General features: G+C 42.0%; 1 protein-coding gene across 1 annotated transcript in view; it reads right to left on the reverse strand.

Annotated features, from left to right (window-relative positions):
- Positions 1-22140, reverse strand: part of LOC142101138 (dual specificity testis-specific protein kinase 1-like) — a 28958-nt gene that overhangs the window by 4118 nt on the left and 2700 nt on the right. The window contains exons 2-5 of the mRNA XM_075185360.1: positions 11221-11417; positions 3363-3484; positions 2838-2886; positions 1898-2047 (exon numbers count right to left, since the gene is read on the reverse strand). Coding sequence (XP_075041461.1) covers positions 1898-2047; positions 2838-2886; positions 3363-3484; positions 11221-11417 — 518 coding nt within the window. The remainder of the gene's footprint in view (positions 1-1897; positions 2048-2837; positions 2887-3362; positions 3485-11220; positions 11418-22140) is intronic.

Raw genomic sequence — 22140 nt, forward strand, 5'->3', positions numbered from 1 at the left:
AACTACAAAAATGCGTAAACTCTTTCTATGGAAGAGTAAAAATGAACTCAAATGACCAACACCCAAAAAATAAAAGCAGAACTATGACACACGATTTTATCAGCCCAAAGAGAGAGAGAGAGATTATTTATTTCCTTCCAGAAGAAAGTTATAAATCATTTATTGGTTTTTCCGTCAAATGTGAAAATGTCTCGTAATAAAAAATGTATCAAAGAACATAGATCATTAAAATTGTACAACATATAGCGTGATCTCAAAGGCGAGAGGGTGCAGAGCTCAGAGGTTCTATACTGAGACAGCCGGGGACCTAAGAAAGATATAGATCCTCTAGAGGAAATAACACCGATGTGCTTCCAACATCGGATCAATGAGACAGTGTTCACAGACATCAGCGTAGTCTATTCCTACAGGCGGTCCACAAATTCGTATTGTACGCAGAACCAATGTTTAGGAGAACACAGCCAATAAACTCACTAGGAACCAGTGATGACATCAAGTGATGTCACAGGCTCCTTGGTCAGTAAATCTTTGGTTCCTATTGAAATAATAGTCTGTCTACTTATAACCACTGGCAAAGCCGACAAAATGTCTGCCGTCATACTGTTTTAGGGACAGAAGCATTAGTGCAATGTGATTTAGGCAGCTAGTAAAATTGTTACATTTTAAATTTAGCTAGAAATATCAACTTGGGCTGGGTACACACTACAGGGCTTTCAGCAGATTATCGGGACAATCGTACAATAAATGATAGTTCAGTCTGATATCAGAGCAGCACGGTGGCTGAGTGGTCAGCACTTCTGCCTCACAGCACTGGGGTCATGAGTTCAATTCCCGACCATGGCCCTATCTGTGTGGAGTTTGTATGTTCTCCCCGTGTTTGCATGGGTTTCCTCCGGGTGCTCCGGTTTCTTCCCACACTCCAAAAACATACTAGTAGGTTAATTGGCTGCTATCAAATTGACCCTAGTCTGTGTGTGTCTGTGTGTGTTAGGGAATTTAGACTGTAAGCTCCAATGGGGCAGGGACTGATGTGAGCGAGTTCTCTGTACAGCACTGCGGAATCAGTGGCGCTATATAAATAAATGGTGATGATGACATTAGTGTGTACTCTCTAACGATGAATGATTATCGTCCAAAGTTCATCGTATCGTTTCATGTGATTTTTAAACCAGACTAAAATTCTCGTTCAACGATGGGACGATGTTGTCCCAATTCTGCAGTGTGTCTGCACTCAGGACCGGCAGTGTCCATAGATCTCTATGCAGTGGGTCTGCACTCAGGACCGGCAGTGTCCATAGATCTCTATGCAGTGTGTCTGCACTCAGGACCGGCAGTGTCCATAGATCTCTATGCAGTGTGTCTGCACTCAGGACCGGCAGTGTCCATAGATCTCTATGTAGTGTGCAGAATCGGGATCTTTTCAGCCGATGGTTATGACAGATGAAGAGCACAGATCTGACGGTAAATTGTGTATAGTGTGTACTCAGGAATCGGCTGCTGAACGGGCCTTTTTTTTTTGTTTTCAGTTCTTGGTAAAATCGTCAAGGATATCGCATCGGGAGAAATTTTGTACAGTGTGTGCCCAGCCTTACTGTGTTTCTAAAGGAGATGCTTCATCATTATCCTAATATTATTTTGTGCATTTCTAGACATAAGGAGTTACTTGGTATAGAATGACAGACATGGGGGCGATTTGGTAATAAAATGATAGACAGGTAGTAAGTGATCAAAATAACAATCTGACAAAACTTGGTTTGAGCAGAGGTCTTGTCCAAGTTACACACCGCTAATAACAAACAAAATGGCTGCCGGCGGAATTGTGCGTCATTACTAATTATATATACTGCGCTGTTTCTGTAGCCTCACGGTCCAGGGGCGGCAGACACATCCGAGTTACCTTAGAGTTCAGGTCGCGATGGTAAATGTTCTTAGAGTGCAGATAGACCATCCCCCGGCTGATGTCACACGACAGGTCCACCTTCTCTTTCCAGCTCAGAAACACTTCTTTACAGGCCAAGAATTCCTCTAAGCAGCCTCCATTCACGTACTGTGAACAGAAAGCAGAACAGGAATATATACCATAATAAAACCATCATTTATATACTGAGAGAGTACAGAATACAGCAGATGGCCGGTCAGATACTTCCGATCACTGATATCCACAATGTTCATTTAAAAACGGAACAAACAAAAAAAAAAGAAGGAGGGGCTTACTAATGTGTTCTCAAAAAGGGAGGGGCCTAAGCTATTGAAGATCTACTGTGATAGGCTGGTTGATCGCTGACGCAAAAAAATATTTCAAAAAATTTGAAGATACAGACTCCGATGCTCCTCCCAAATCTTTAATAGAATGCCTGGATTTTATGTGATGCAGTTCATATGCTGAGAATGCAGTCATTTCAGCTGCTGTGACATCACTAGCACGTGCCTAGCTGTCAGTCACACTGTGCCTGCTCTGTTAGCAAAGCTCCTCCCTCCTAACGTGGCCACCTTCTGCAGGGGAGTGACAGAAGGCATGATGGACTTACAGTTATTTCTTGCACATTATCAATGTGACTGCACAGAACATGAATGAGCAGGTAATGAACAGCTGTTAACGGATTTGTCTTTTGCAGTCAATTTGTCCGGGTAGGGACATCGCTGCTTTCACTGTCTATGAAGAGACGATATTCAGGTTACAACTGAAACTAACAGTACTATGGTAAAGTCTTATACGGTATCTATAATAATTCCCCTGTTGCAGTTCCAACATACTGAAACAATGGACATGCAAGTTTATGTATAAAATGCAGATATGGGAATTCCTTTGGCCAAAAATTATCTTGAATTGGTCTTACCTCCAATATTGGATACAGTTTCTCATCTTTTACGCATATTCCAAGATACCTAAAATAAGTGAAACAATGTAATAGTAAATGTTAAAATCCTAATTTTATTTTTTCGCTTTTAAACAAAGGTAGATTTTGATACTTTTACACTCAATCGCTTCAAACCACCAAAAACAACAAAACAGGAATGGATTGTCCCGATCTCTTAAAAAGCAATTTCCTTTTAAATTCATGTGTTTTGCATGAATTTTTAAAAGAAAAAAAAACATGATTTTAACAGCAGAGTTTTAAAAATCTTGGAGCTTTTCCCATTCATTTCAATGGTCAATGTATTTCAATGGCCCATTCATTTCAATGTGCACTACATGTACAAATCCCAGTGAAATGAATGAGAAAAACTCTGGTATCCCCAAAACCTTTTCACTTTATTAAATATAAAACATCATTTTATTCTTAATCTATTGTGGTCCAAATGGAGTCGTATTCAATTAAATTCAGTTAATTTCAGGTTTAGCAAATAGACCCTTCGCTCACCTCACAATGTTGGGATGAGACAATTTCTGCAGCAGAGATATTTCTCTGACAATCCCCTCCTCATCCACATCTTTTTTATAGATCTTCACCACCATGTTCTTGGAGCCCGCACCATGGGACACCTGCAACAACACGAGCCAAAGTTAGGACACACTAAGGTGTAATATCTTCACTGCACTATTCAGAGACAAGCTGGGGGACAATTATGACGATGATCTTGCAAGTATCCGAGTACAGTAACCAGACCTTTGATTTCATTTTCTAAACTACACTAGAAGTAAATGACAGCTAACCTGACTGGCTGCTATGGGCAATGCCAAAATGGCTCCGACCAGCCTCAGACAACGCTGTTTGCACTCAAACAAGTACGAGTATAAAAGTCATTGTGACATGCAGAGTAAAAATATCCATTGTGCGTGTTATTTCCCTTTAAGAGATACCAGAGAAGAGAAGCTTATCTGATAAGACAAAGGCATGCAATAACATAACTTAGTACATGTGGTTTCCTGGGGGGAAAAAAAACAAGACATTAACAATATATGACGCAGTAGGCGCTTAAAGGCAATAAACAACATACATTACATTGTTTTACAATGTCCTGACAGAAAGACAGAGCTGAGATTCAGGGGTTAGATTTGTCAAACCTTCTAAAAAATTAAAAGTGGAGGTGTTGCCCGTGGCAACCAATCAGATTATAGCTATCATGTTCTAGAATGTACAAGATAAATAATAGCTAGAATCTGATTGGTTGCTATGGGCAACATCTCCACTTTTTCTTTTCAGAAGGGTTGATAAATCTACCCCTCAGTATCGGGCACTTGCTACATGTATATGCAACGTACAAGACCTGTGAAATAGCTGGAAGGCAACAGGGAATACACACAGGCGGGATCAACACCATTTTATTGTAGTGATGATGAGATTTAAAACATCACCATTAAAATGGTAAATCCATTATTGATTAATATCTCTGCGACATAGCTAATATTTGCCCAGTAACTGTGCCTGTGCTTTTATTTCATTTTTTTTATTAATTTTATGTTTTATTGGGAGATTTTCTAAATCCCAGGACTTTGAATCTTGGTGCGAGCTTGCATGCTGAGGATGACTATTTGCTGTATGTCCCTCCTGGCTTACAGCCAGGTTGTTCCAGCTAGTATCAAAATACAGCATACAGTCAGCAATTGTAAAGTAGGTAACGAAGAACGATGTCTGAAGTGGGGCCAGAAAGTAATCAGGGTAACGTCCCACTGAATTTTTTTTCAGATGTGGTTTCCGCTTAGAAAAATCACTAGGTTTATTCTCATGAACAATTATCCTGCAGAGATTTTTCTACCGCTGAAAATTTAGAGGTTTGACATGCAGGGAAAAAGCTGCTACAAACCACAGAAAACAGGCTGTGTGTAGCAGGGAATGGTCAGAAACCATTAGTTTCAATGGAGCTGCATTTCTCAGTACTACTTTATCCGCTGGTCTCATCTGCAACGGCAACTAGAGGAAAATCGCCGGTGCGACATGCTATAGTAATATTTCATGGGTTTATTTAATCAGTAAAATATATATGTTCCCGCAGACATCCAACAAATGAATAAAGCAGATAATTTCATCCAGCAATCCGCTGGCAGCTGTTAATACAGCGTTGGCTAACCTGTGACACCCCAGGTGTTGTGAAACTACAAGTCCCAGCATACCCTTCCAGCAATAAGCTGCTATATATTGGTAAAGCATGCTGGGACTTGTAGTTTCACAACACCTGGAGTGTCACAGGTTAGCCAACACTGTGCTAATATGTAAAACACTACAGGCAAATGCAGCTCTACTGAAACAAATGGTATCCGACAGGTAAATGGCGCACAAAGAGAATTGTTAAGCAGTAACAACAGTGTATCTCAAAATCTCTCTATATTTACAGCAACGATTTTCACACGGTGGTTTAAAAAAAAAAAAAAAGGGAAAAATTTTAAAAAACGCTCGAAAATTGCTCATAAAAAGTAGAACAAAGCGATTTTTGGCAGTGTAAATACCAAAGTTAGAAATGGTCACCTGGTGCAGAGCGCCGAACTAAACAGGATTACCCAACCGGGTGCCAAGGGTCTTCTACACTAAGGGCTAGATTTACTAAGCTGCGGGTTTGAAAAAGTGGGGATGTTGCCTATAGCAACCAATCAGATTCTAGCTGTCATTTATTTAGTGCCTTCTACAAAATGACAGCTAGAATCTGATTGGTTGCTATAGGCAACATCCCCACTTTTTCAAACCCGCAGCTTAGTAAATCTAGCCCTAAGGCTCACTGCTACCATCCTGCATTCACAAATATGTTTGTTTGTGGCTAATATATTTCTGGGAATCCCCTTGAAATTGGCCATGTCATATAGGAAACTGAGAAGATATTCAGAGTTTTGCATAACAACTAAGAAAAAATAACAGAGTAAACATACAGGTACTGAACGATATTTGCAGAGGGCTTTGCATATGTAGGAGCTATGTATGGTATGGAATAATACAGGCACAGAAGGCCCGCATTGTGCATTGTACAAGTACAGAATGGAGACTTTGTCCTCCATCAGATATCACAGAAGGGGGCACAGCATGCAGGAACAGAGAAAGCTCAAACTTGGTCACAACCAGGCAGCTCAATGACAAGGAGTGATTTCACACTAGAGTGCCACAACGGGACAACTGTATATCACAGAGACTACGACGAATACATTCTATTGCAAAACACAGAACACCGTCCTCAAGCAGGAAATGCAAAACTTCAGAGGGAAACTCAGATCTTCATTAACTTGAGTACTGTGAATTTTGAAGATCTTTACAGAGACCGTGGCCAGCGAAGGACTACCGTATCTCCATTGTACGCAATTGCAATCAAGGTCCACATTGGGATTCCTCGCCATAGCTTGTAATTGCTATAATGCCCTCTATACTATATTGACCGTGTACAGAGTTGCAGAGATGTTGGCACTATCTAAATGTATAATACTAATAATGAGACAAATCTTTGTTATGTTACAGCATTGGCCTGAGTAAATTCGGAACACTACACGAAAGGTCTTCCTTTATTCCAAAATGATTACACCCCAAACGGAAGGACAAGAGAGTTATTAAAAAAATGCAAAAGTCTCCATTTTCCATACAAAATGGAATGAATTACAAGACGACCCCACATCCGTTGTTTACTGCTTTACGAATCAAACGGAAATCTTCTTTTCTTCAGTAATCCAGACGGAAATGACAAATAAAAACTCTGAATGGATGAGCGTCCCATAATAGAATATAGCCACCACCCTAATAAATAATTAGGTACGATTAGCTGAGGAGTCAGCCAATTAGATGCGGCTAAACACTGCTGCCGATGTCATAAGGTATCTTTACACCAGATCTCCGATAGCGGAAAAGCTACGACTCCTAAGGGGCTGCGTCCAAGTCTCATTAGGTCGAATCACCGGACTGACTGTACTCAACAACCACTTGCAGGTCCCTCAATCCCAGCCTAAAAACGGACCTGTAAATGTTTGTATTATCTACACATCAGCATCCTCAAACACTTGACAAAATGTTTTGGTAAGAAGCGGGAGCTCTTTGGGTAGTAAGGTGTTAACGATTCACCGAACGGTGCACTCACAGAATCCGCATTGTAAGCTTTACTTGATCTACATAGAAGATTGGGGCTGTTTTGTCAGTGCTGTGTCAAAGTACAAATCTGAATTATGAAGCTGAACTCACACTGGTTTAAACTCCCTAAATTCGTGGGAACAGGGTGCAACAGGGAGAAAATAGTACAAATATTTTTGTGCTATTTAATAAACAAAAAAACAAAATGTGCTCTGTGCTCCCGATTAGATCAGGTTTAAAAGAAAATCCCAGACAAATCCAGCTTTTCCCAGAAAAGGTGGAGAATAACGTTGCGGCTCAGACAGACCGGTTGTGACAGAGTCTTACAATACTCCGTCTTTAATCTAACCTTATCTCCCATGTGGTAAGAGTGTCTGTCATGTAAACAGACCCTAGACATAATAAGGTTGTTTCTCAGAGATGGGACCTACTTCACTGGGTCGTAATGTCCGCCAATGGGACAGCCAATATTAAGGACAATGCAGGTTCGAGGCGGTTGAATTTAGCTGGGAACCTTCTTGGGAAAGCAGATTTACCTCAGAAATATTTTACAAGATGAAGCCATCAGCGGCCATCTTGTAACCGTCATAGCGGAGGTAGACAGCACATAAGTTCTCAAGGCACTAGACACCTCAATGGGGCATATTCAAGTAGGAACGGTCGCGGATTTCTCTTCAACCCACCATAGAGGTGCGAAGAGAAATCTCCGAACTTGAGGTACTAATACAGTAGTTTTTGGGTTCTTAGTTGCCACAGGTACACAGGATTTCAAGTTTCAGTATAAAATTACAAAACCATCAGGATAGTGCTGCAAACATTGGGACTGTTAAAGGGATAGGCACTATACGGGACTGGATACGTTTGCTCAGATAAAGTTAAAACAAAGATATCATGGTTTTTTTCTTCAGCTAAAATATTATTTTAATAGAGATGCTCAGGCTCGGTTCCTCGAGAACCGAACATACCCGAACTTAGGGGATCCGAGTCCCGAGCCGAACTGTCGCGCGCCCTCAGAATTGAAAATGAGGCAAAATGTCATTGTGACGTCGTCGGATCTCGGGAGTTTTGGATTCCTTTTTAAGATCCAACGTAGCGGGGGGTGGGGAGGGAGGGCGGACCCCCATTTTTATTTTCTGCCACTGCTGTGTGCCAATGTGCCCTAGATGTGCTAGGAACTGCCGTGTGTTTGTGTCATTGCTCTGTCGCTCACCATCCAGCCAGGTCGCTGCAGTATTTGTCCGAAAGTGTATGAAAATAATATTGTGACCTGTGAGGTGGTCAAAATTGACTGCAAATGACTTGAAATTAGTGTTATTGAGAATAATAATAATGTAGGAACAAAAAAAAAACATTTTAGGATTTTGTTATAAAAAATCCAAAACCAAAATACGAAGCTAATCCAGATCCAAAACCAGTTCACGGGGGTCAGTGAGCATCTCTATGTTTTAATGGACTGATTTGGTTTTTAATGGAATCCACTCTATGTAGATATTTGAGTACAACAAATGGTCTACAAGTTGCCTTGTGCAGTTACTATGTTCTCATTTTGGGTGTTTCTAGACTTACACAGATTTTTACACCTGTTTGGTCTTGTTCTCTGAAAAAGAAAAAAATGTGAAATGTTGGTTTGAGTGTAAATCTCTTTATTTTTCAAAACAATCTCAATTCAGAGAGATTTCCGTTTTATTATAATTGTGTTTCTGCGACAGATATTGCCATCTGTATATGCAAGACTGTGAGGGATTGACCGTGCGTGTGTCAGCACGCCAACACTGAGGTAAGTTGTGACAGAACACTTGTTGGCGTTAAAACAGCCATAAAACAGTAATTATTTTATGCACGTACACGTGACAGAGGGAACAGACAAGAGGTGTGTCAGTCGTGCCAAAATCATCAGGGCTATGTACATCGTATGTTTATTAAAGGGGTAGCGACTGCATGTAACAATCACAGCAACGGTAATGGCTACCAGCCAAGAGGATTCTGGGTAAGATATCGTGGAGTAAGTTTTGAAAAGGTGATTCACCAACAGGGTGGTAAAGTGTATGTATATATATATATATATATATATATATATATATATATATATATATATATATATATATATATATATATATTCACAGTGATATCACCAGGTTTTGTTATAGATTGATGACCAAACAACAAAAAGGTTCCTTGTGAAAGAAAGGGTAGTATTAGGGTCACATACTAGCAGTAAGTGTACCCGTTATCTAAATATCATGACGGTATCCATGTTGTGCTCTGATCCGGTGACACCGCTGAGTGAACACACTGGTCCCGCCCACAAAATGGCTACCTCCACATTGTGCAGACGACGGGTACACTTTAAAAGACAATTCATACTAGCCAACTCTCTCAATGAGAAATGCAGGGCAAAATAGGCCACACCAATAATCGCCCAAAGCATGCCCAGCTCTGCCCAAACCTTCCCTGATCCACCTAAACCACGGTTATTTTGAGTGTGGTATATTGGCTAAATTAACAGCTACAGGGGCAATTTATTGTTTAACCTACATTAGCCATATTTATAAACTAAAAAAAATAAAAATAAAAAGTTCAGATATCTGCATAAGGCGTAAACTATAAAATAATGCAAAAAAACAAAAACAAAAAACATAAACAAACCACAAAACTTGTGCAACTTCTTTAGCAAAGGGTCAGCACAGCAAATAGCCTTCGGGGACACAATTAGTAGGAGAGAGACAACAAAACTCTGAACGTGGGAGGAAGAAAGAGAGTGTAAACAAGAATGTAATGCAGCCCGTCCATCCATGGACTACACACTGCTCCTCTGACGGACCATTGTTCAACCCTAACAACTACACTCGGGTTACATTACAGCCTTTTCACCCCGAGCTCAGAACACAATGCCTGACAGTCTGCTCCATTTCCATCACCGAGAGGCCAATTAATATTTAAACAGAACTTCTGCACTCATTAACCCTAAGCCAACCAGAGTCAACAGCAGCCGAAAACTCATTGGGTTCTAGGAAAAGTCTGGATACTATGAGATCGCCTAACAAGCAGTACGAGGTGCCCTTAGCTTTGGTATATCAGTATAATCTTGGTGGCATTTATAAAGAAAAACACACACATTAGAAATTGAAAATCTTGCCAAGGAAAATAAGGGAACTCCCATACAGAAACTAGTAGACAACGCTAGACAAGCTTCCGAAAACTTTTCTCCGCCTAACAGGATTGGAGCTTAAGAGAATTATTATTTTAATTATGTTTTTTTTTTTTTTTTATTATATACACATAATATATTTAATGATATCATTATGCTATGTTGAAATTTTATATTAAAAAAAAAAAAGGAATGAACAGGAGGCAGTAAAAATAAACACTAAAACACTGCTATTCAGAGCAGGAATCAGAAGTGCGGGAAAATGGTGGAGCGCCAAAAGAGGCTTCACGGCGCCCGTGACCTGCTGACAGAACGGTGCCGGAACTCCCAGCACTGGCCCTGATCACCAAAGTCCTCTACTAGATATAGCTACAGATTCCATTTCTAGTAGTGAGCCATTTAATTCATTTTAAAATACGGTTAGCAAATTTGTCATCCCGACCTCATGTGGTAAGGAATTCTACAGCTTAACTACACTTACAGTAAAGAACCCTTCCTGTGCTCATGGTGAAACTTCCTTATTTATACATGCACAAAGGCATTGGCCCAACGAGGGGGCCCGACACAAAGGCACTGGCCCAACGAGGGGGCCCGACACAAAGGCACTGGCCCAACGAGGGGGCCCGACACAAAGGCACTGGCCCAACGAGGGGGCCCGACACAAAGGCACTGGCCCAACGAGGGGGCCCGACACAAAGGCACTGGCCCAACGAGGGGGGCCCGACACAGAGGCACTGGCCCAACGAGGGGGCCCGACACAGAGGCACTGGCCCAATGAGGGGGCCCGACACAGAGGCACTGGCCCAACGAGGGGGCCCGACACAGAGGCACTGGCCCAACGAGGGGGCCCGACACAAAGGCACTGGCCCAACGAGGGGCCCGACACAAAGGCACTGGCCCAACGAGGGGGCCCGACACAAAGGCACTGACCCAATGAGGGGGCCCGACACAAAGGCACTGGCCCAATGAGGGGGCCCGACACAAAGGCACTGGCCCAATGAGGGGGCCCGACACAAAGGCACTGGCCCAATGAGGGGGCCCGACACAAAGGCACTGGCCCAACGAGGGGGCCCGACACAAAGGTGTTTCTCTTACTTTATACACTTTGGAGAAGAATCCGCTTCCTATAGGTTCTGCAGTGAAACTCTCCCAAAACTCCAGCTTCCTGACGGCTGTACGAAGCTTCTGCCAGCGGTCCACTTGGTAGTAGGCATCCGAGCACTCGCCATAATATCCAGGGCTTGCTGGCTCGGGAGGGAAGAGCCCGGACTCACACATGGTTGGAACGGCCACTAGAAGAGAAAGAGAACACAGCTGTCATTAGAGTTTATGGTACATCTTCCGGTAGCCGGGCCGAGGACGGGGAGACTTAACACTGGCTGCACAATCTCAATACATAAATATGAATACAATGGTTTTTCTCACAACGTGATCCTGGATGATGCAAAAGGCTTCTTCATTGAAAGCACAGACCAGGTCTTGCCAACCTGTGGCTCCTCCAGGTGCGGTGGAACTACAAGTCCCAGCATACATTGCCAGCTATCAATTGGAAGAGCATGCTGGGGCTTGTAGTTTCACTACACCTGGAGAGCCTCAGGTTGTCCAGCCTGGTATAGACTAATGTAAAGGGCTCCAAATGTGTAATAAATCAGGTTCTTTTGACATAGTACAGCCCACTTCTTATCCATAAACTCCGTTAAATATCTTGTCCCACAATACAAAATCTTATTTTTGAATGTGGAAATAATACAATGAGGATGATTGCACCGAGCCCTGAGGAAAAACCCTGTTTCACCTGGCTCCTCTCATCAGAAGATTAACTTTTGCACCCCCACCACCGTCTCAATGGACTAGTCCAAGCATTTTACTTATAAACTATGCAATTTGTGCAAAAATAGAAGCAGAGGGCCTCAAAGGCATCTACCTTTCAGAGCTGCATTGTTTCAGTTTCGTAACCAACCTTCACGATGGACTTTTCTTTTTTTTTTCTTTTTTTTTTACTCTTTAACATTTCAGATACGTTTCTAAAACACCCTTCCATTCACGTGAAGGGAACACACATGAACGAAAGATTCATGAACAAATGAGTGTTCTTTTGGCCGCCCAACATGTAGAGACATAAAAATTAAGGATAGCATCATTTTCTAAACGACTGGATGCAGCATGACGGGGAAAAGACGCCTACTAAGCTAGACATTGGTACCTCACAGCACTGGGAGCGTGTACCGAGTGCTCTCTGTGCAGATTATTAATGTTCACATGGTTTTCCTCCAACAGAACGTCATAAAGAATTCTGTGACGTCTTCCACTAAACAGCTTTATTATACCGGACGAGAGCGACGTGGGATTCCCAGTATTCTACTAACAGTTTAACGATGGAACCCTGGAGGTAAACGTATCAAGCTGCGAGTTTCCGGCGGGTTTGAAAAGTGGAGATGTTGCCTATAGCAACCAATTGATTTAAAACATTCTACAAATCTCAGCTAGAATCTGATTGGTTGCTATAGGCAACATCTCCACTTTTCAAACCCGCCGGAAACTCTACGCTTGATACATTTATCCCCTGGTGTTGCCTTCACAGCAGCTTCGGTCTATAGAGATACTCAGAACTCCGATTACTTTAAAACCCTGTGAAAAGATCAGGCGTCAAAGAAAAAGGGCCTTTTTCTCACTGTAGGTCAGAGGTGGACCATCTAGGAGCCTGCAGGATATTTTATAGAGGAAGGGACGATGTGCATCCATTGGACTCAATAGAAATGACTCTCAAAAGGGTCAGTTATAGCTATAAGCTTTCATGTACACCAGCCCCTTCAATGTACATACTTTCAGATGGTCAAGTTCACTCACATTATAAAGAACGAAGGGGTATATTTCTACTATAAAAATGACAAGGTCGGGATACAAATATTTGAGGGTTCACAAACCTGTCTGAATCCCCCACCTTCTAATCACTTTGCTTTTTAAATCATATAGCGCTAGGGGGCACAGAGTTTTATTTACTTCCACTGCACTTCACTATTCATAGGCAAACCGAGGGGGGGGGGGAATCCCAGTGCCTGGAAACCCCCCTCAAAGTCTGGGGCACTGTACAATTGAGGTGGCTGGACCCTCCCCCCACTTCACACGGCTATGCTCGAAGAGAGAGAGCTACGTGCACCTAACAGTAGTGCACGCAGCATTGCCCATGTATATTATGGGGATAGGAAGAGTTGGAGAGCAGCCAAGCACTGTCTAAAATTATAGCCACGCCCCCATGCATGCTGGTCACGCCCACTGGCGGCGTGGTGTGGAAGCCTCCCTCTGCAAATCCTGCGTTTGCCCCTGCTATTGTACGCCTATCAGACATTTGATTGGATCGTCTATCTTGCATTCGACAGATGAGAGTCAATTATTGATTGGACATTATGAAGCATATTTAGCCTTTGTACGGTGTTAGAAAGTAACACTTACTGACACATTAATTAGCAATCTAGGTCCAATCTTTGCTAGAACACAGGTGTATATCGCTCCTGTCCTACATACATCATTATAATTATTTTTGCAAATCTGTCTTTTAACCCTGAAGCTGCTGGGTGGTCCAGTAACACTTGTAAGTCTTGGCCCAAGTACAATGGTCTGTCCTGTATTTGTGTACTTTATAAAACTGCAGCTGCATCAGACAGAGAACTCCCAAAAGCTGCTAGTAAATGAATTGTCCTGAATAGTGCGCTGGCATTTAGATCCCGAGAGCTATTGTCCGGTTACCAAGGCCGCAGCTTCATAATAACCCGTGTCATTGTGTAGAGTCGTTCACGGCCCCTGCGCCGTCCCCTCCTCCTTCTCACCCTCAGGCCACTTGTTTAGCCCCGTCTGCAAAGCGTCATTTGTCCACTTACACAATTGTCTGTCGCGTAATTCCATTGTGCATGACTGTCTTGGCAGCGAGCGTTGTTGGCACGGCTAGATCCCAACACTGACTGTACCAGGGACTATCTCATGCCAAGAGCCTAACCCTGAGATAGACACAGTTTACTGGGAGAAGGAAGACTCTCCACGGTCACTTCTAACAGATATGTATAGATAAAACTATTTAATATTATTTTTAAAAATAATAATAGAAATATATATATATATTAGACACACACATATTATTTCCATTTATTTATATAGCGCCACTAATTCCGCAGCACTGTACAAAGTACTCACATCAGTCCCTGCCCCAATGGGGGCAAATTCCCTCACACACACACACACATATTGACATATATATTTATGGTATATTATACCACACAAGGTATTTCATTAGAGATTATACGGAACCTTCACATCTCTATTAGAAATCAGGGTTACAATTTGAGAGAAGATAGTGATAATTTAGAGGGGTAAATCCACTCCCACTGCAGAGCACAGGCTTCTGGGAAATGTAGTTCACAGAGCAGCCCGTAAAAAAATACTTCGCCCATTGGGAGTTTAGGGCACGGTGCCATAGTGTGGAGACAGAATATAGCTCTGCAAACAAACTGTGTCACCCTTTGTAAGGCTCTTCAGTGCAAGATAGGATTTTATGCTCAACGTGTCCAGGCAGAGGGGCAGCCTCACTGAGACCGAAGAGCGTGATATTTTTCAACAATATATAATATAAATAAGCTCCTTTAATTCAGGAGAACAGATTTCTAAGAGATAGCAAGCGGTGACTGAAACAGCCGTCATGTAGATGGGATTCCCCTGAAATGAAGGAGCCCTGAGGGAATAGCTTAAAAATCTCCCTAAATCTTACAACTATTTAAAGTTCCAATACCACCTAGAACATTTTTTCCCCACTGAGGGCCCTTCCCACCAGATGGAAACCGGGGGGTACGTTTACTAAACTACGGGTTTGGAAAAGTGGAGATGTTGCCTATAGCAACCAATCAGATTCTAGCTGTCATTTTGTAGAATGCACTAAATAAATGACAGCTAGAATCTGATTGGTTGCTATAGGCAACATCTCCACTTTTTCAATCCCACAGTTTAGTAAATATATCCCCAGGTCTGTAATACAACATCAACAAATAAAGATCACCATCAGCAGCTCTTTACCATGAACGTAAAATACATTAAGTGTTTCCTTAACATTCGACAATTAAATTTCCTTTCTCCACTGATCAGATTTTATTTGACAGGAGAACGAGGAAGAGAGATTCTCTCAGATCTCTACGGACTGACATTATAAGAGCGGTAGAAGTCGTACCCCCTATGGGCTGACATGGGTACTTTATCGGTGTATGTGAGAAGAACAGGGAAAATCAGAACACGCTACATGTACCCAGTTCCTGGTCTGACTTTTGCGCTTCCAAGTGCACAGTTGGTCCGTTTCTTCACAGAGACCAACGATCTCCATGGGGTGTATCCATCGCTTCTCTGTTTTCCAGTCCAAAAAATTAAAGAGGGACAGTGAAATTAAAAAATAAATAAATAAATAAAAGCCGGTCTCCATACGGACATAACACAGAGAATTGTCTCTGTGTGTGGTGTAGGATTCCAGACACCGCTAGGTCATAGAATTCCTCTCAACTCACCCCTGGTCTTTATCCAGACGCTGAGGGAACAGAATCCTTTACAAAACGGCACAATCGGTCTTCGGGGCTGTGGCCGCAGACAAACGATGGGAACTAGTTTGCCTTTGTACGCTGCCGGGATATAACCCTTCCCTGCATCGTTTATCTGTGACAGAGACGCTTTGATCGGAGACACAGGACAATGGTTCCACGCCTTCAAAGTGACATCTTTACTTTCTCAACTTCAATACGACGCAGGGTTAACAAATTATGTCACATCACAGCGGCCCAAAACCGCAAGATTATATGATGAGAACGCTGCAGAGTTTATTTTTATGTTTAAACATAATGATCTTTATTTATTCAGGAACGTGAATGCAGATATGTGCTGTACTTTGCGCGCTAAATTGCTCTTCGCATTGCCAGAAACTGACTAGACGCCAGAGAACGCAAGCGCGTGCAATTTATATTGGAGCGCAAAGGACACTTATGTCAGCCTGCGATTTCGTGGGTGGAACGGGGAGGGGGCTGGGGCGTATGCCCGTAGTCAATGTACAGTAAGGGCGTGCCAAGCTGGAGCGCACGAAGCAGCGTCTGATTCAAGCTGTGGGCATGTCTAAGGAACGTGTTATTCTGTCGAATCACTTGCTCCAGCTACAGGTCGGGTGTAAGTGCCGATTACTAGTGATGACGGCTGCGTATGCATGATAGAACATGAGGATGCTAGAACATGAGGATGCTAGAACATGAGGATGCTAGAACATGAGGATGCTAGAACATGCGTTTTCAATCAGGAGCAACTATACAAATGCATTGTATGTACAGTAGATAATAACATCGTAACTTGTATGAGGAAAAACTTTTTTTGTTTTATGTTTTTTAATTAATGACTATTATATTAACAGGCAGCAATATTTGAATACTTTCTTTTCCCTCTGCGTTCTCCTGGGACTTTATATTCCACATATGTATTGAACATATCCTGCACGGTGATGTGTCTGTATCAATACGGCAAGGGGCGTATAGGCAGCACGGGTGGCGTAGTGGTTAGTACTTCTGTCTTACAGCACTGGGGTCATCAGATAAGGCCATGGTCTTATCTGTAAGGAGTTTGTATGATCTCCCCGTGTTTGCGTGGGTTTCCTCCCACACTCCAAAAACATACTGGTAGGTTAATTGGCTGCTATCAAATTGACCTTAGTCTCTCTCTCTCTCTGTGTATGTTAGGGCATTTAGACTGTAAGCTCCAATGGGGCAGGGACTGATGTGAGCGAGTTCTCTGTACAGCGCTGCGGAATTAGTGGCGCTATATAAATAAATGATGATGATAGGCAAAAGCTTCTCCAGATCCGTTTGACTGGCCCATGTTTGCGTTCTATGCGTTCTTTTGAACGTTTCTAGGTCTGTTTCAGCCCATCTCATGTCAATGCAGTCGCAGAATCATCCCAAGGGGATTGCATTGTAAAAATGACACTTACTCCTTCGTCACAGACACATTTGAAAAACGCATATTAAATGTATTTGCAAAAACATGTAAAACGCGTAAGCACAATGAGATGTATATGCAAATATTTACATACTTTACCAGGCAATAAAAAATGCATTGCAGATGCTAGTGTGCACTTAGCCTAATCCTGTCCTTTCTGCAGAAAAGGTTAATATAAATTTATCACTCAGTTTCTACATTTCACTTACTAAAAATATTCTAAACAATTCGATTTAATCCTCATGCTGATAGTCAGGGGTTGGGGAAAACAAAGAGGTAGAGAAATATCATCTTCCAACCGCTCACCTACACAGTCATAAATTATTTAAATGCGATTACATTAAGAGGATTAAAGGGAAAACTCTGGTTTAAATTAGACTTGTGCCTCGCTAAGTAAGGATTCCTGTGGAATCCCCTTATGGGCATGAATAGCGCGATTTGTAATATAGTTTTTGCTACAGCAGGATAATATCAGGAGAATACCGTTGACGTGTCATTGGATTTATGAAAACATTCTAGAGTGGCTAATTAGTGTGGCTAATTGCTGAAGAGAACCCAGATACTCCCAGGCCAATAATGACTTTCCAGTGTGTTCTGAGACTGGATTAGGCAGCTGGAAGATGACATCTTACATGAGAAAAGGGATTTTCTTCCAAACTCCCTTCTGGACGGACATAAATACAGTTATAGGTCCTGCACGGTGGCTCAGTGGTTAGCACTTCTGCCTCACAGCACTGGGGTCATGAGTTCAATTCCCGGCCATGGCCTTATCTGTGTGGAGTTTGTATGTTCTCCTCATGTTTGCGTGGGATTCCTCCGGGTGTTCCGGTTTCCTCCCACACTCCAAAAATATAGTGGGAGGTTAATTGGCTGCTATCAAATTGGCCCTAGTCTGTCTATGTGTATGTTAGGGAATTTAGACTGTAAGCTCCAATGGGGCAGGAACTGATGTGAATGAGTTCTCTGTACAGCGCTGCGGAATTAGTGGCGCTATATAAATAAATGATGATGATGAAGAATATCTGATCAGTCCCCGAATGAAACATAGAATTTGACGACAGAGAAGAACCACTTGGCCCATCTAGTCTGCCCAAAAAAAGTAACCACGTTATGACTCCGGAGACGAACAGAACACAAGAGCCGCCCATTACAGAAATAACTGATCTCTTAGGTGAACCCAACCTCTATACTCGCTAGAGAGCAGGAAGCATGTGAATTAGCACATGCAGCATTTGAGGTGCATCCTGCTCTTTAGCGAGTGTCAGAGGTCAAACTTACCGTAGAGGTCAAAGAGGCCTCTATAGCGATTGGTGCATTAGTGAATTGCACATGGGTTAATTATAAATACCCACTACACAGACCAACACTAAACTTAGGCACAAAACGTGAAAGGGTTAAACTGGAAACTTATACAGACTAAAGCCAGTCACAAACTCAGTCTACAAAACGGTACGGTTTGCTTACCAATATAAATGCAAAATAAACCAGCACATCCTTAGTGGAAGCTGCCATGTTGTGGACTTAACCAATTTCCATCCTGGTGCGCAAAATGCCTCGTGCCTCAGTGACGTCACTAATCTTTGCGAATTTATTAACTGCATTCTAGTGAATAGAGTTTATATAGTCATTTTTTTTTTCTGCCTTCAGATACAATGAATGCTCAGAAAGTGGTTAGCGAGTGGCTGGAGAGAGTGGGGAGGGGGGCTACGCTTTTGACTTTCTAAGACTCGGGATACTACAGGAAGCGGGGGACAGAGGCGGCACAATAATTCTCAGTGTTTCGGGAGCAATTTAAACTTTGGCACCTACGCTTTAAACTTGGACTGCAGATAATACGATCAAAAAAAATATTTATAAAGTTATTAGTGCACATCCAAAACACAGCAATTTTATTTATAAATATACATGGCTGTAAACTAGTCACCCCTCTACTAAAAGAAAAAAAAAATCTTAAGACTTAAAATAGGTATTCTATAATAAGCCCAAACACCACAAGCAAGGTGGGTTTCTCAACCCGCTAACCCTATGAGCTGACACTCAGTTGTCCTGTTTGTGAAAGAATAAAATGTCTGGCTTCTATATTTTTTTTTATTCAAAAACAAAAACCACAGCACAACAGCAACGTGATAAAAATCAAGTTTAATAGTGTGCTGTGAGATAAGCGTCCTGTTGCTCACTTCACCGTGAAAAGCAGGCTCGTTATACAATGCACGCGTCACTGACTCTGTGTAAATAGACGGAGCACGGAGCAGAGATAAGGTTCTGATACAGAAAACACGCAAAGGGCGCTTGCAATATGACTAAGTCCCTTCCAAGGGCACAAACAGGGATTTAAGTATTAAATAATCATTATTAATGACGAAAGGAGACCTGAATGTCGCATTGCCGTTACCTAAAAGTTCCCTTACATCCGTCTGTGACAGAGGGGGGGTACTTTCAACCCTGTGATATCTGTCCAGATAGAAACTAGCATTACACGCCAGATATCACCGGTAATATCGGCACGTTCGTCCAAAACAAGAGCGATGCCCAATGATGATTCGATCATAGTCATCCAGATCATTGGGAAAATACATACATGCGTCAGATATTGATTGATAGAATCACGGACGGCCCATCCAATTTGGCCACCTTTGTGTGTATCCAAAATTTAAAATGTCACCCTGCCGTCTACCGCTCTGAGCCCCAGAATCGCCCCACGCGCAGGCCGGCTTAAACCGCCCAAGAGAATAGATGAACCAACTGGTTTCCTTTCTGGCCTGAAATTCTCTGCCTATAAAACCACTCTCAAGGTTTGGAGACCGGATGGTGGCTAAAGAAAGGAGCGACTCCTAAATGCAGGAGCGGTCTCAAAAATGAGACGGATGACTCATACATATGAGATTTGTCTTGTTTATATGAAAGATCAGTGTTTAACTAATTCAAAAAGGGTATCTCCACTCCAAAAATGATTATGCCTAATTTAAAAGGCATTACGCCGGGTAGTGCAACAGTGCGTCTATGAGTTTTCAACAGGTGATTTCAGGCAAAAAAATAAAAATCTTATTTCAAGTTTCAGGAGTTATTCCAGTAGGTTGTAAAATCATGCACCCTTTGTGCAGCTACAAGCGGGTAATAACTCTTACCTGTCAGTGTCATACCCTAATAGAGGAGCTCTATCCCCACTGAACTTGTGCCTTCTACACCAGCTGTTAATTCAAGGTCTCCTGCTCACCACAAAAGATTTGCACATGTTCAAGCGAGCACCCTGCTATCCAGCAGACAAAGGGTTAAACACTCCATGGTCATTTAATTAGCTCACGATTTTGGTATATTTGTTGGAAGGGGGGGGGTTTAGCTTTTTGTAACAGCACCAAAAAAAATAAAAATAATGTCATTTTTATATGCTTTAAAAGGTCATACTTAAAATTTGTACATGACCAACAGTTCCGTGTTCTCTTCTATCCCAAAAGGAGACTGTAAGCTTGCGAGCAGGGCCCTCTTACCTCTCTGTGTCTGTATTACCCAGTATTGTCTTATTAATGTTTGTTCCCAATTGTAAAGCGCTACGGAATCTGTTGGCGCTATATAAATAAATGATGAGGACGACGACTCTGGCTGAATGAAGCCCCATGAATTACACCCCCCCCCCCCCCCCCCACAGTCAGCTTATAATGTGCTGCTTTGTTCTTTCTTCTGGGAAAGTCAAATTTTACGGCCCTCGTAAAACATCTCCCTGGCAAACGTCTTCTACTGACCGTTTAATACAAATTATTTATTTTTTTAGACACGCAGCTATATTATACCGAATGTTACATGGACTACAGGGAACGGGAGATCAATGAGGTTAAATCACAGGAACGTTAATAAACCACCAGCTTACACCGCTTTATTAGGCACCTGTCAAAATTTTTTGCTGACATCTAACTTTTCTCAGTGACGCGATTAAAAGTTTAAATTTTTGTGGTCAGTAAATTTACCGACGGTTATCAACCATTAAGCTTACGCTGGACTTTTTTTTTTTTTTTTTTTAAATGGAACGTAGATATATAAATTATGTACATCACATAATATCTGCCTATCGTGTTCTCATTCCACGGTCGCTGTATCTACAAACCATTCACCAGAAGCGTTTAACTCGCCATTTATTTTTTTTATTCTATTTTACCAGTGAAAATTTCATAATTACACTTTAACACATCCTTCGAATTTCCAGCAAGACGGCTATAAAACTCCTAAAAATTTCTGAGGGTAATATAACGTCCTATTAGACACATATAATATATATATATATATACACACACACACACACACACACACACACACACACACACACACACACACACACACACACATATACATGCAGGAAGCCAGCTGGTTAATGAATCCTTTTTGTGAGTTACACCACACGACGTAGATATCTTATATACTGAGACGTTATAACATGCATGCAGCAATTTTAGGCAGCGAAGAGGTTAAAAAAAATATTACAAAGACATTTTACACTGAATAAATGAATCATCCCCGGCAGAAAAACATAATTGCAGTCAGCCCGCCTACCTAAATCACAATGTGAGATCTCAAACGTCTAGCACTTTATAATATAACGAGGCTCGAAAGCCGCGATCGTTTTCAGTGACCAGACAGATATCAAAGGTGCGGATGAGATTCTCTGACTTTGCCCCCTCTCTTTTTCTCTCTGTTATCAGGGCCTAAGCGGCAGTGCACCTAGTGATTCCTAACTTATGGGAACCTTTCCACCTTTACAAATGTTATTATTTAATCATCGGGGGTCTTCCCGAAAAGGTTACATACGCCACGGTTATATTATCTAGTGCAATGGGCACGTATAGGTTTGGTGATCTCAGTACACAGATTCAAAGAGTGTCATTCCATATTAAATAAATTTTCCTGGCATAATCCGAGGACCCGATGGCTGTAACAGTCTCACACTGCACTTAATACAAGGTGTGCTACAAAAACATATTGATAGGGTGTCGATGCTCCTCCCCTTTATATTTCCCATTAAAATGG

Source organism: Mixophyes fleayi, chromosome 9 (genome assembly GCF_038048845.1).
Source record: "Mixophyes fleayi isolate aMixFle1 chromosome 9, aMixFle1.hap1, whole genome shotgun sequence".
In the NCBI taxonomy this organism is placed as follows: domain Eukaryota; kingdom Metazoa; phylum Chordata; class Amphibia; order Anura; family Limnodynastidae; genus Mixophyes; species Mixophyes fleayi.